The sequence below is a fragment of the Hypanus sabinus genome, chromosome 18, assembly GCF_030144855.1.
Source record: "Hypanus sabinus isolate sHypSab1 chromosome 18, sHypSab1.hap1, whole genome shotgun sequence".
NCBI lineage: Eukaryota > Metazoa > Chordata > Chondrichthyes > Myliobatiformes > Dasyatidae > Hypanus > Hypanus sabinus.
The window spans coordinates 51,297,350-51,310,104 of NC_082723.1; the positions used below are offsets into that span (position 1 = coordinate 51,297,350).

The 12,755-nt window shown below is 42.1% G+C and overlaps 1 protein-coding gene across 3 annotated transcripts in view; it reads right to left on the reverse strand.

The window, feature by feature from the left end:
- Positions 1-12,755, reverse strand: part of abca2 (ATP-binding cassette, sub-family A (ABC1), member 2) — a 532,256-nt gene that overhangs the window by 99,310 nt on the left and 420,191 nt on the right. For all 3 annotated transcript variants that reach the window (XM_059994306.1, XM_059994305.1, XM_059994307.1), the window contains 2 exons: positions 6,913-7,126; positions 1,679-1,784 (listed from right to left, as the gene is read on the reverse strand). In XM_059994306.1, the coding sequence (XP_059850289.1) occupies positions 1,679-1,784; positions 6,913-7,126 (320 nt within the window). The remainder of the gene's footprint in view (positions 1-1,678; positions 1,785-6,912; positions 7,127-12,755) is intronic.

Sequence of the window (12,755 nt, forward strand, 5' to 3'; positions counted from 1 at the left end):
CTACACCTTTCCCATTCCTCAATTCCACCCAAATAGTCTCCCTAGAGGAGCTTTCTAATCTATCCTTCCAAAGCACCGCCATAAGATTTTCTCAGACAAGCAATGCAACACCTCTTCCTCTGGCCCCTCCTACTCTATCAGACCTGAAGCAACTAAATCCAGGAATATTTAGTTGCCAATCACACCCTTCCTGCAACCATGTTTCACTAATAGCTACAACATCATAATTCCAGGTATCAATCCACGCTTTAAGCTCATCCACCTTTCTTACAATGCTCCTAGCATTAAAATAGATACATTTAAGATACTCTCCACCCCCTCCTCTCTTTTCATCCCTAACAATGCATTCAAATTTATTATCCTTTTCTTTCTTCTCCCCTACATCTTCGGGCTGAGCGCATCCCTTCTCCATCACCTGCCTTTCCTCCCTCACACACTATTTACTTGCTCTACTGGTGAACTAACCTCCTCTCCCATAGTTTCCTCAAATTGATTCCCGCCCCCCCCCCCCCATATTACTAGTTTAAAGTCTGCCCTGTAGCCCTAGCAAACCTCCCCGCTAGGATATTGGTCCCCCCAGGATTCAAGTGTAACCCGTCCTTCTTGAACAGGTCACGCCTGCCCCAGAAGAGGTCCCAATGATCCAGAAACTTAAATCCCTGCCCCCTGCTCCAATCCCACAGCCACGCATTCATCCTCCACCTAATTCCACTCCTACTCACTGTCGCGTGGCACAGACAGTAATCCCGAGATTAAGCCCACTCTTCTGGCCTCCCCAACCACTGAATTCTCTTGACCCCACTGAAACCTCAAAGTTCCCCTCCCTACAATCATCAACTGCTTTTGCACTCCTTTGTTACAGTATCGTACAGCGAAAAAGGAGCATGGATACAGGCACTTTGCTCCAACCAGTCCATCCCAGCACAGTGTCCAGCCAGCCAGGCCCTATTTCCTGCACTCAGCCCATATCCTTCTAAGCATACAACTCCAAGAATCTATCCAAGTGCTTCTTAAATGATGTTACTGTACCTACCTCCACCACCCTCTGACAACTCGGTTCCATATACCCACCACCACCTCTATGTGGAAAAAAAGTTGCCTCTTTTAAATATTTCCCCTCTCATCTATGTCCCCTAACTTTGGACTCCCCAACCCCTGGGAAAATACTATAACCATCTTATCTATGCTTTTCATAATTTTAAACATTTCTGTAACGTTGGCCCCTCATTCTCTGAACAGCTCCTTCTGCCTTCTCCTACTAAATCCTTGTCCACATCAAGCGACGAATGTAGCCAGGGGTTGGACGTGAAATCGGCTATAGCACAGATTAGGTGGCAAGTGGCACAACCATAGGAGCAGCTGTCTTACCTCTCCAGTGACTCAGGTTCAATCCTGACCACTGGTAGCCTGTGGAGTTTGCATGCTGGCCTTATGAGCATATAGATTACATCTCAGAGATACACATCAGTATAAATTGTTCCTAATCTGTAGATGAGTGGGAGAATCTGGGGGTGGGGGGAGTTTATGGTAACGTGATGGAAATAAAATAGGATTACAACAGAATTACTGCCAATGAATGCATGATTGTCAGCATGGATGCAATGGGCCAAAGGATGTAAGACTGAAAGCAGCATTTTAACATCTGTTAATAACCAGAGAAAAACATCTTTTTCCCCACCTGTGCAGTTCTTCTCACTGCAATTTTCCGCACCATCGGAGCTGCCTTTGTACTGAATGACGCTGGGATAGATTTAAGAACATTCCCAAATGTCAATGCTCCATATCTGGAAATAAAAACATTCAAATTAAGTAAAAACAACTTGTCATTCTCTAAATGTGCAAGAGTTATATCTGGCTTATACACGTAAAAACTGTCTGGGCACGTTATTGATCTGCAGGAGTTAACCAGTCTCAGTTTTCATTGTAAGTGAAAATTCGGTAGCAAAAATATTGATTTATTTACAACACATCCTAATTCATTGGTGGAATGTTTCAAACCTCACTCTCATTCCTCTATCATTAAATCATACCAAGACTTGCACTGCATAGTTAGCTGCAACTCTAGCCAAGCTCTTCCAATGCTGTTCAAACACAGGCATCTAACCATCACTTTGGAAAATTGTTGAGGTATGTCCTGGTCACACAAGTTGCAGGAAATTTAACCATAGTTCCTTCTTAATAGGACATAGGAGGCCATTCTGGTTCCCAGCACAAAAAAAGCAATGTATCATTGGTAGCCTCTGTATCGATTTGGTTCTTTCTCCAGTCATCTATACTACGAGGCAATTTACAGTGGTCAATTAACCCACCACATCTTTGGGGTGACATAGTAGCACAATGCTTTACAGTACCAGTAAACTGGGGTTCAATTCCTGCTGCTCTCTTTAAGGATTTTGTATGTTTTCCCCACGACTCTGTGGAGTTCCTCTGGCTGCTCTGGTTTCCTCCCACAGTCCAAAGATGTACTGGTTGGTAGTTTAATTGATCATTGTAAATTGTTCTGTGATTCGGCCAAGGTTAAATTGGTGGGGTTACAGGGTGACACAGCTCCAAGGGCTGGAGAGGCCTATTCCACATTCTACATCAACAAATCAATTAATAAATACTTTTAATGAATAAATCAGTAAATAAACAGACTAGAAGCCCAGAGGAACCCAATTAACTCATGAGGAAAGTATGTAAACTCTATAAAGGCAGCACCAGAGACAAGGATCAAACCTGGCTTGTTCAACATGTGAGGCAGCTGTGCTAACCACTGCAACACTACGCCACTTCTGAGTTACTGATGAATCAGTGTACTCTCAATCATATGCAAAGGGACAAAAGGTATCGCTATCAAGCCACTTACTGAGTGCTCTCAAGTGACAGTTACCCACTAAAAACCCGCTCAAACACGCCCAGTTTGTGTTTCACCGGGACCATTTTGCCTCAACCTTCATCCAAAGGTGGACCAAAATGTTGAATTCTTTAAGTAAGGTGGGAGAGGCCGCCTCACCTGGCAGTGGAATCAAAGAGCCCTGGTAACACTAAAATCAATAGCAACAGGAAGAAAGGATTCATCTGGCTGGAGTCAGGCCACATGATGGATGGCAATCATCCCAGCCCCAGGACATCACTGTAGGAGTTTCTCAGAATGAGGCCCATCTGTTTGTCAATGATTGTCCATGACATTGGATGATGATTGCAGTGAGCAATTCCATCCACTACTCAAGCTCTGTGTGTGTATCCAGTAAGGTGTAGACAACAATCATTCATGGGCTAGTAACTGGCAAGTAATATTCTGAGTGTCAGCCAATGAGCTTCCCTAACAAGACAGCTTAACCCCTTCCTCTAAATTTTCAATAGCATTATAGTCGCTGATTTGCCCACCATCAGACGCATGGAAATAACCACTGATTAGAAATTTAACTGCACCAGCTATGTAAGCACTTCAATTATCAATGCAGGTCAGAGACTCAGTATGCTGCAGTAATCGAGTCACACAAGCTTCCTCATCATTAACAAGACACAAGTCAGGAATGTCCTGGACTTTTCTCCTCTTGCCTGGATGAGTGCTGCTATCACAACACTCGTCAACATTCATTCAAGCAAAAGAACATTCTAAGACAGATTTTACAGTGTACGTTATTGCTGGTACACTGGTATTGATGTTGGTTTATTATTGTCATGTGTACCAAGGTGTAGTGGAAAAAAACTTGCCTGGCATAGTGTGCATACAGAGCAGGTCATTACACAGTGTATTGAGATAGAACAAGGTGAAACAGCGAAAGTGCAGAATAAAGTGTACAAGCTACAGAGAAAGTGCAATGCAGGTAAATGATGAAGTGCATGATCGTAATAAGATTGTTTGAGGTCAATTCAAGAGTGGGACAGGAGATGTCCTTGAGTCTGGTGGCACATACAGTTCTTACAGGCTTTTGCTTCTTCTGCATGATGAGAAAGGGGAAATTAGCACCTCATCCAACACCCTAAACATTCATGCTCTCCAATGCTGTTTGTCACAGAATATACCAACTATAATATATATTGTCGTTACTTCTTTTGGACAACATCTCCCTCAGCTTCAACCACTATGTAAAACAAGGACAGTAAGTGCATGGGAATACCACAACCATAGGTTTCCCTCCAAGGCAAGTATCACATTGCCCAGGAAATACATTACCATCTCTTCACTATAACTGCATGCAAGTCATAGGAAGTTGCAGCATAACAACCTATTAAACTACAAACTTTAGTATACAGGACAAAATCAGATCGTCAAGGGGATTTGCTGTTCGCAAAATAGAAATTTGTTAAAATCAAGCAAATATTTTAAAAAATAAAACTAATGCAGGTGCCACGGTGCTTAAGCAAGAACTTATAAACAGAGATTGATAGAGTTTGTGAAGAGAGAAATATTAGTCTGAACATCATGGGGATGCCCTGCACATTTCAGAGCACTACCTTAGAAAATCAAAAACGACTTGAATGGCCTGAGTATAATAATGTCTTAGAATATAGCAACTTCAGTAGTACCATTGTCTCTTGTAGCATAATACCCCATGTGAGCTTGCAACAACTGAAGCGCTACTGTACTACTAAGCTAAAACTAAAGCTTTCCATAAATATCCAGGTCTAAAAGGTATAATCTATCCTTGTGCACGAGGGACACAGAATCAGACCACTTTGCAACAGATAATTATGTACTGTATTTTATTTTATCTTCCAATCCAGAACATCACTGTAAATGGACTGAAACAAAATGTCTATGCACTTCAAAAGTCAATGTTCCAAGAGATGCATTTGCTGTTTTCATTCCAAAACTTCACGAACAGTAATAAAAACAACAAACTGAGGTATACCAACATACAAATGTCTCGTGAAGGAAAAAAGGGAGATCCTTTGAACTGAGTGCAGATAGTTTATCACAAAAGATTTTCACTCAGAAAGAAAGCAACACGTGGTGTGATGATGTGGAAAACTGAGAAAACTGTGCTTGAAATATTAAAGTAGGAGGAAGAATGTATGTGACCTGAAGTTTAGGAAAGCTGCAAGTACAACAATCCTTATTAATTGTTATGCATTAATCACAAACATGAGCATCTAGGTCCTGGTAAAAGTCTACTTCTGTACTCACAGACTGAGATTTAATTTTTTGAAAAACCTTTCAATAAACTCAAACATTCCTTCAGACAGGGCACAATGTATAAGGCCTAGTTCCCCTCAACTCTTTCAGTCCAGATGATGCGTCTTGACCCAAAGCATCAATTCTTTCACAAATGCTCCCTGACTCAATGATTTCCTCCAGCAACTTTTTTTTTGCTCTAGATTCCAGAATCTGCAGTGCCGCCTTGTGTCTTCAGTGTATAACTAACACTGAACTTTCTTTGCTATTGTTTCACATCAAACCATCAAATGTTTGGGAAAACAATTTTACCAGAGAGTGGAGATATATTTTCCATTTTGGATCATTAAGTCAAGCATTTGTGGATGAACTGCAAGGTCGCTATTCATTCCACAAACCTGGACTGTATCCCCATTGATGTGGGAAACTAAGGAGATTCTGATCATTGTGCTTGAATTAGTAAAAGGGTTCGAAAGAACTGGCCATGATAAAACTAAGTAAATTGATAAGATGAATCATGGACAAATGGATCAACATTAGGATCAGGTATTCAGGAGGAAGACTTGGTTGTGGAAATGCAAAACTTCATTCCAGGGCTGTAGTGGGTATTAGGAAACCATTTCAACAGCTGAAGATTCCATGATGATGCAGTGACCCAGCAGTGTATCCTCCAAACCAGTGTGTACCCAACTTATTCAGATGCAGAATTTATCTGAACTGAGATATCTCCTCATAACACAAATGAGGCAGAGGAATGCTCAAAATAAGGAGCTAAAGATGGCACCGGAGGGCGACTTCTTCAATTTTACCAGCAAAACAGTTTAAGTTCTTTTCTCTAATGTCTCTTCTTTCCTTTTCAGCTGCCCTCAAACTGATGTTCTTCACGGCAGTAGGCTCCCGCACTCGAGGCTCACCGAGTGTCCTAGCATTTTCAGTATCTCCACATGCAGCCCGGAAGACTTGCACCTTTGGGGTGCGGCCTTGTGTGGTCCTGTGGATGACACAATTGCTTGTTTGCGTCGCCGACTGAAGCATTGCAGCAGAGTGGAACATCGGGACAGCAACTGCAGCCGTTGAAGGGCTCTTCACTCAAGCATTCGCTCTTCCTCTCGATGATGACAGAGAGTTTGCTGCCGATTCTCAAATTGAGGGAACTCAAAATAAATAGATGCTGCCAGCAGTAACATTGAAACAGTGAGCTGTTGGCCTTCCCTCTCGCTGTGGAAGGAGTGATACCTCTGTGTGTGTGTGTGTGTGTGTGTGTGTGTGAGAGAGAGAGAGAGAGCACGAGCGCGCCCATAGGACATCAAAATGCTAGAATGAACAGTGGTTTTTGATAGATTCTACATCATGGTCTCTTTTGGGGTTTTGCTATTGCTTGCATGGTGGGTGGTGGGGGGAGCTGATGCTTTCTGCTGGATCAGGTGGGGAGAGGGAAGGGTTGATGTTTTGCGACTGCTTGTGCATAGGAGGGGGGAGGCTGGACTCTGGGGTTCTGATGTTTTTCTGTAATTCCTTCTTTGGGTTTTTCTTCTATTTGACGGATATCTGTGAAGAGTAAGAATTTCAGGTTGCAAACTGTACACATTCTCTGGCACTAAATGGAGCCATCTGGCACCAAGGATAATTATTCACCTCATTTGAATAGTTCTGAACCAAATAAAGGAAAGGATCATGTTTCCTTTGTTATCAGACCAGTTTCTACAGGATGCAAGCTGTCTAGTTCACAGTTGCTCACTTCAGCATGTAGATCAACAGGGCAGTGTTACAGGAGAAGAGTCAGCATGCACAACAGTAATTCCACAAACCTGTGAAGTCTGAAGCGATCGGAGGTATGCAGAATATACTCTGAAACATTGCGGCCTGTAATATCCACCAGAATATCCCCTGTCACCACTTTCTTCTGTGGTGGGTGACCTCCAACCCCACTTGGACAGGAGAAACCTGTCCCTTGCATCGAGCAGCTGCATCTCACGGGCTCATGGATAGGGTGTGGAATGGAAGGCGATGACGTGAATGTTTCTGGGAAAAGAAATCATTGAATAAGATTATCACATGATAGAGCTCTGACCATCTAAGCTTCAGATTTCAGACAAATAAATAGTCCAGCTCAAAGCTGCTATCAGTTTAAGTACCTAAAAGCAGTAACAACAACATTCACTTATTTAATTTCTTTCTTGCAGCATAATGTCACAAGCCCTTGTCACCAGGGAAAATTGGAGACTGAGCTACTTTCAGAAGATTTCTCAGGACTGGTGAACAGAACGGACACTGGGTCAAGGAGTCAAGCAACCATAGAAAGAAGAGAACGCAGGAGGGGGAGCACTGGAGGGAGAAGGTAAGGGAGATAGAGAGAGAGCACAGGTGAGTGAAAGAGTGAATGAGAATGAGGGCAACAGCGAGAGAGAGCAAGTGAGCAAAAGAGAGTGTGAGCGACTGAAAGCAAGAGAGAGACAATTCTGCATTGTTGAGTGATGGAACGTAAAGTTGAATTTGAGGATACAGTTGGCAGGGAAGAGAAATAAGAGTGACACAAAGGAAAGCACTTTAATGCAGTGTGTGTATAGAATCTGAAATGCACTCTGTTAATGGCAGGTTTCATTGTGCCATTGAAAGATAAATACAAGAAAAAGATTGCATGGCTACAGGAAAAAATCAAACCGAGAATAAACAAGGTGAGATTGTACATATGGACAGGGTAGGCCAAATGTAACCATATCCTGGGAGGGGAATGCAGAGGTGCAGAGATGATGCTTTTAAAATGAATCTAAAAACTGACTTGAATCTAAAATAGTGATGAATGTCTCAGAAAACAGAGACTTTTTGTCATTCGATACACATTAAATTTTAAATATATTTGAGTACAATACACTGAGATTGCTTCTCCATGGTCATTCAGCCTAATTACTTTACAATTAAAATGTATATAATTTTTTCCTGGATATTAAATTTGACACAGCCTTAATGAGAATACTCTTAAATAATATATTAGATCTATCCATTTACATGACAGTTTGCTTTTTAATAGATCTATTGAAATTCTAAGCTTCCCATTTAGAACTAACATTGTTTGAAACCTCTTAATTTCTAACTGTAGGTTCTAGGGGAAGCAGCAAGAAATGTCAAAGCCATATTAGTTCCTTCTTCACAGGGAACGAGTCCTACATACATCCTACTTATATGAAGATGACCGGTAGTTAATTCAAACTCTGAATGGAAAAGGAAAATGCTGCAGATGTTTGAAGAGGCGGAGCAGACTCGATGGGCCAAATGGCCTAGTTCTGCTCCTATGTCTTATGGAAATCTGAAATATAACAGGAAATACTGGAAATATCCCAATCAAGCAGCTTCCATGGATAAAGAAAATGATTTAAGCTTTCGAAGTTAAGGTTAATTTGTGCCCACACAAAAATCACTATTGAAGGTTCCTTCAAAAGCACATTGCTGTTTACAAAATCTCGTTGAGGCAAACTGGCTGCCTCGGCCTCAGCAGCACAGGACCCCATTACTTAATGGAATTGGTTTATTATTGTCACACATACAGAGATACAGTGAAAAGCTTTTGTCTGCATGCCATCCAGATCACTCCATAAGTGTGTTGATGTAATAAAATGAAAAACAGAATGTGGAATACAGTTACAGAGAAAGTGCAGGAAAAGTGCAAGGGCCACGATGAGGTAAACTGGGCAATCAAGAGTTAATCTTTTAGTGTATGAGAGATCCGTTCAAGGTCTGATAACAGCAGGATAGAAGCTCTCCTCGAGTCTGGTAAGTACGCGCTCTCAAGCCTTATATATTCTGCGATGGCAAGGAGAAGAGAGAATGATTTGGAGGTGTCTTTGATTTTGTTGGCTACCTTCCCAAGTCACCAGAATGTATAAGCAAGTTTACAGAAGGAAGACTGGTTTGCATGATGGACTGGGCTGTGTCACAGCTCTTTGCAATCTCTTGCAGTCTTGGAGAAGTAGATGCCATTCAGCTCTGATGCACCTGGATAGAATGCTTCCCCCTCTCCAGGGATTACACTTCTCCCTGGTTTTTCATCGAGAAAATTGGTAAGAATACTGGGGATGTGGAAAGGGGCCATTTATCCTTCCGGCTCCACGCCAGCTTCCAATAAACAATTCCATCTCTCTGAGGGACGTGAGAGAAATCCTAAAGGCACAACACACCTGAGGTCAGGATCAAACCTGGGTATCTGGAGCTGAAAGGGTGAAGCACTGATATTGTGCATTGCGCTGTCTGAAATACATTTACTCTAACTTTCTCCCTTTCCTACTAACCTTTTATGGGTATTTAAGTGAAATGCTTTAGATATTTGTCCTAATCTGCGCAGACTTAGTTGCAGCTCAGTTGTGAATATGAACAGACTGGACTCAATCATCTTAAATTTGACCTACAAAGGTGGTTGATGGGCTTGTACGTTTGATTTATTTTGCACAATTGGTCTGTACAGTCCTGATCTATTACAAGCATACCTTGTGGATCAAAACATCTGTTATTCCAGTCATGCTCGCCGTTATCAGAACGCTGTCAACTGCAGTCATTTTAATAGATCAGTTTCATGTTTTCTTGATCAGCTCAAGTCAGGAGGGAGATATAGGAAAAGGAATTTCTTTTCTTTTTAGTGTAGAAACTTTTATTTCAAACCAAGAAGGATAAACATTTTTTTCCTGATTTTTATAAGGCTTTAGAAAACTGGCACTCAGTAAGCGATTCAGATTAATTTTGAGGTAATTTATTTTGAAGGGTGTTCAATGCAGAGACAGCAGGTGGCAGTGCATACTGGATGTACTGTGAAGAGCATCGGAATGACTTGCAAATAAAGACCCAAATTTCAAAACTGCCTTAAAATATTTTGGCAACAAATAACCACATTAAAGGTAGATTTCCACTCTCTTATCTTAAACGTAGAACAGTCCCGCAGAGTACTCAAAAAGTTCCACCTGAGGTTTGATGCCAGTTTTCATAAAGAGTGCTTGATATTTCATGTGGCTGCATTTTGACATAGGGAGTAGAAATAAAGTAAGTCGCACATACAAACACAAAATGGCCTAAGGTGAGCTGTGAGGTTCTTGCATATCTACGTACATTTTTCTCCAGCAATCTGATTCTATACCATAAATGTCAATCTAATCTTTGCTCACAGAATGCAAGGTCAAGGAAGTACAAGCACAGTTCAGACTACTGGTCCCACTCCGAAAGATCTGTACTATAACCAAATAAAATAAAAACAGAATACACTGGAAAATTCAAAAAGACAAGGAGCATCCGTGCAAAATGAAGGAAAATAAATGCTTTGAGAAAGAAGTAAAACTTCAGATGAAACAAGAGACATATGGAGAGACAATAGAATGTTGAAGCTGGAATCACTGAAATATCTGAAGCGTGACAATTCTTTTCCTCCCACAGATACTGCTCAGCCTACCAAGTTCCTGAGCAGATTGCTTGTTGCTACAAAAAGTCAAATGCAGGAAGAACTCAGCCAGTTGAGCTGAGTGGAAAGAGAAAAAGTCAACTAGTTTCTCTTTCCACTCAATCTGTGTTCTGCTTGATAAGCGGAATGTCAACTCAGGATTCAAGTACATTTATTATTAAGGAACGCATAAGTTATACAACCTTGAGGTTTGCTTGTGCTCACAGGTAGCCACAAGGCAAGAAACCCAAAAGAACCCAATGGAAATAAAGGGAAAAAATTATAAATCATGCAAACAATTGAAGAAGACAATAGCATTTCGACCCAAAACTGAGTCTTCAAACCCGATCGTCAGAGCAGGCCCAAAGCCTCAATCATCAGTTCATCATACTAGCAGGGACAGAGCACAACAGCCTGGTCAGACTGCATAACCTCAGCACCATGGAGATGACCATCACAGAAAATGAGCAGAATTGACTCTTCCCGATCAACACTCTGTCTTTCCAGTCTATCTGGGCCAGCATTTAAATTAACAAACCAATGACACAGCGAAAGGCTCTGGCCTCCATGAGAGAGGAGTGAAGATCAGAGAGAGTGAGCGAAATTGGCTCTCACCTCCAATCTGGGCCAGCGTTTAAATTGTCTAAACAGCAAATTGCTCCTAGGACCCAGCTGCAGCAAAAGGCTCTGGGCCTAGACCTTTCTGCAGAGCAACTGGCTCTGGGCCTAGACTGTGCCATCCAACGACTTGCTCCGGGTTCTGATTTTGTTGCCTAGCCTGCAGCCGCTCTCAAGCTCTTCAAATGAGCCTGGTGCCCAGAGCAATCTAGCCTTGTACCTGAGCCAGTTGTACAAGCATCACATTTCTTCTGCCCATTTCTTCTCCATGGATGCAGCCCGAGCTGGTGTAATTTCTATCTCTTCTTCAGTTTTCCAGCCTGGGTGTTTGCAGCTCCAACAAAAGGCAATCATTATTTCTTCCCTCAGCATCACAATGTTTACAAAGGTACCGTGGGCCAGAAACTCTACAAGGTGCGTTTTCACATCTTCATCTAAAGGTGTGTGAAAGGCAAGTGCCAGCATAGAGCAAAGTCCGAAACGTTGACTATGGTAGAACAGGGGAGTGTAGATAACAGACAGCACTGGGCAATCATCTGTGGACGGGAGATGGTGGAAGGTAAGCATTGGTGAAAACACAGCATTGGGAAGAGGATTTTGGAAGACAACTGGAAACCAGGGAAGGTCAGATCAGATGGAAGATCAGGACAACTGGGGAGAAAAACATGCAGAAAAGGGAGAAAACCCAAGCCACTGTGTGAATATTGATAGAGCTGTTTTAAATTTAAAAAAACTATATTTTTCAGGATCTTTATTGGCAGAACCTTAATTTCTTGCTCATCCTTGACGAACTAAAGATGTGTGATGAGTAGCTTTCTTGAACCACTACAGTTGCCCTGGTGGAAGTACTCCCTTCAAGCTGCTAAGCAGGTGGTGTGCTCGAACAATTAGGCCCAGAGATAAAGAAGGAAACATTGACCTATTTCTATGGCAGGATGGTGTGAAACTGAGGGGAATATGCATGCTGAACTCCTCCCACATTTTTGCTGCCTTTGTCCTAGTAGAGATGGCAGATTTGAGATGTGGTGTCAGAGTAGTCTGGATGAATAATCACAGCGCATTTTGGAGAGCATACTCCAAGCAGCCATGGCATATCGTTGGTGGAAGGAGAATGGCTTTAAATTGGTTGATGGTATGCCAATTAAGTGGGCCGCTTTGTCTGGGGATACGAGGAGGAGGAAAATCTCTTCAAAGTGCGCGTAACTTGAAAAGACCATTGTGGGGTATTAAAATGAAGGCACACAAAGGCTGCTTTGTCTGGATGGGCTCAAGCTCCATCATGTTGTTGGAACTGCCACCCAGTAAAGTGGAGAGAACTACATCACATGAGTGACTTTGCTTGTAGATACTAGAAAGTTTTTGTAATGTCTGGAGGTGAGTCACTCACTGCTCCTGTCATTGGCTCCTCCCAAGACTTTGACGGTGGGAGACTTGATATAAATGATAGATGGTTACACTGCCTCTGAGGACTAAATTGACTTCCAGTGATAAGTTCCCAAGGGGATCAGAAAGGAATCATCAGATGCCCAAAATGCCAACGACTCTTTTCCTCCCACAGATGTTTCTCAACCCACTAAGCTCCTCAGCAGATTGCTTGCTGCTACAAAAAGATTGGTA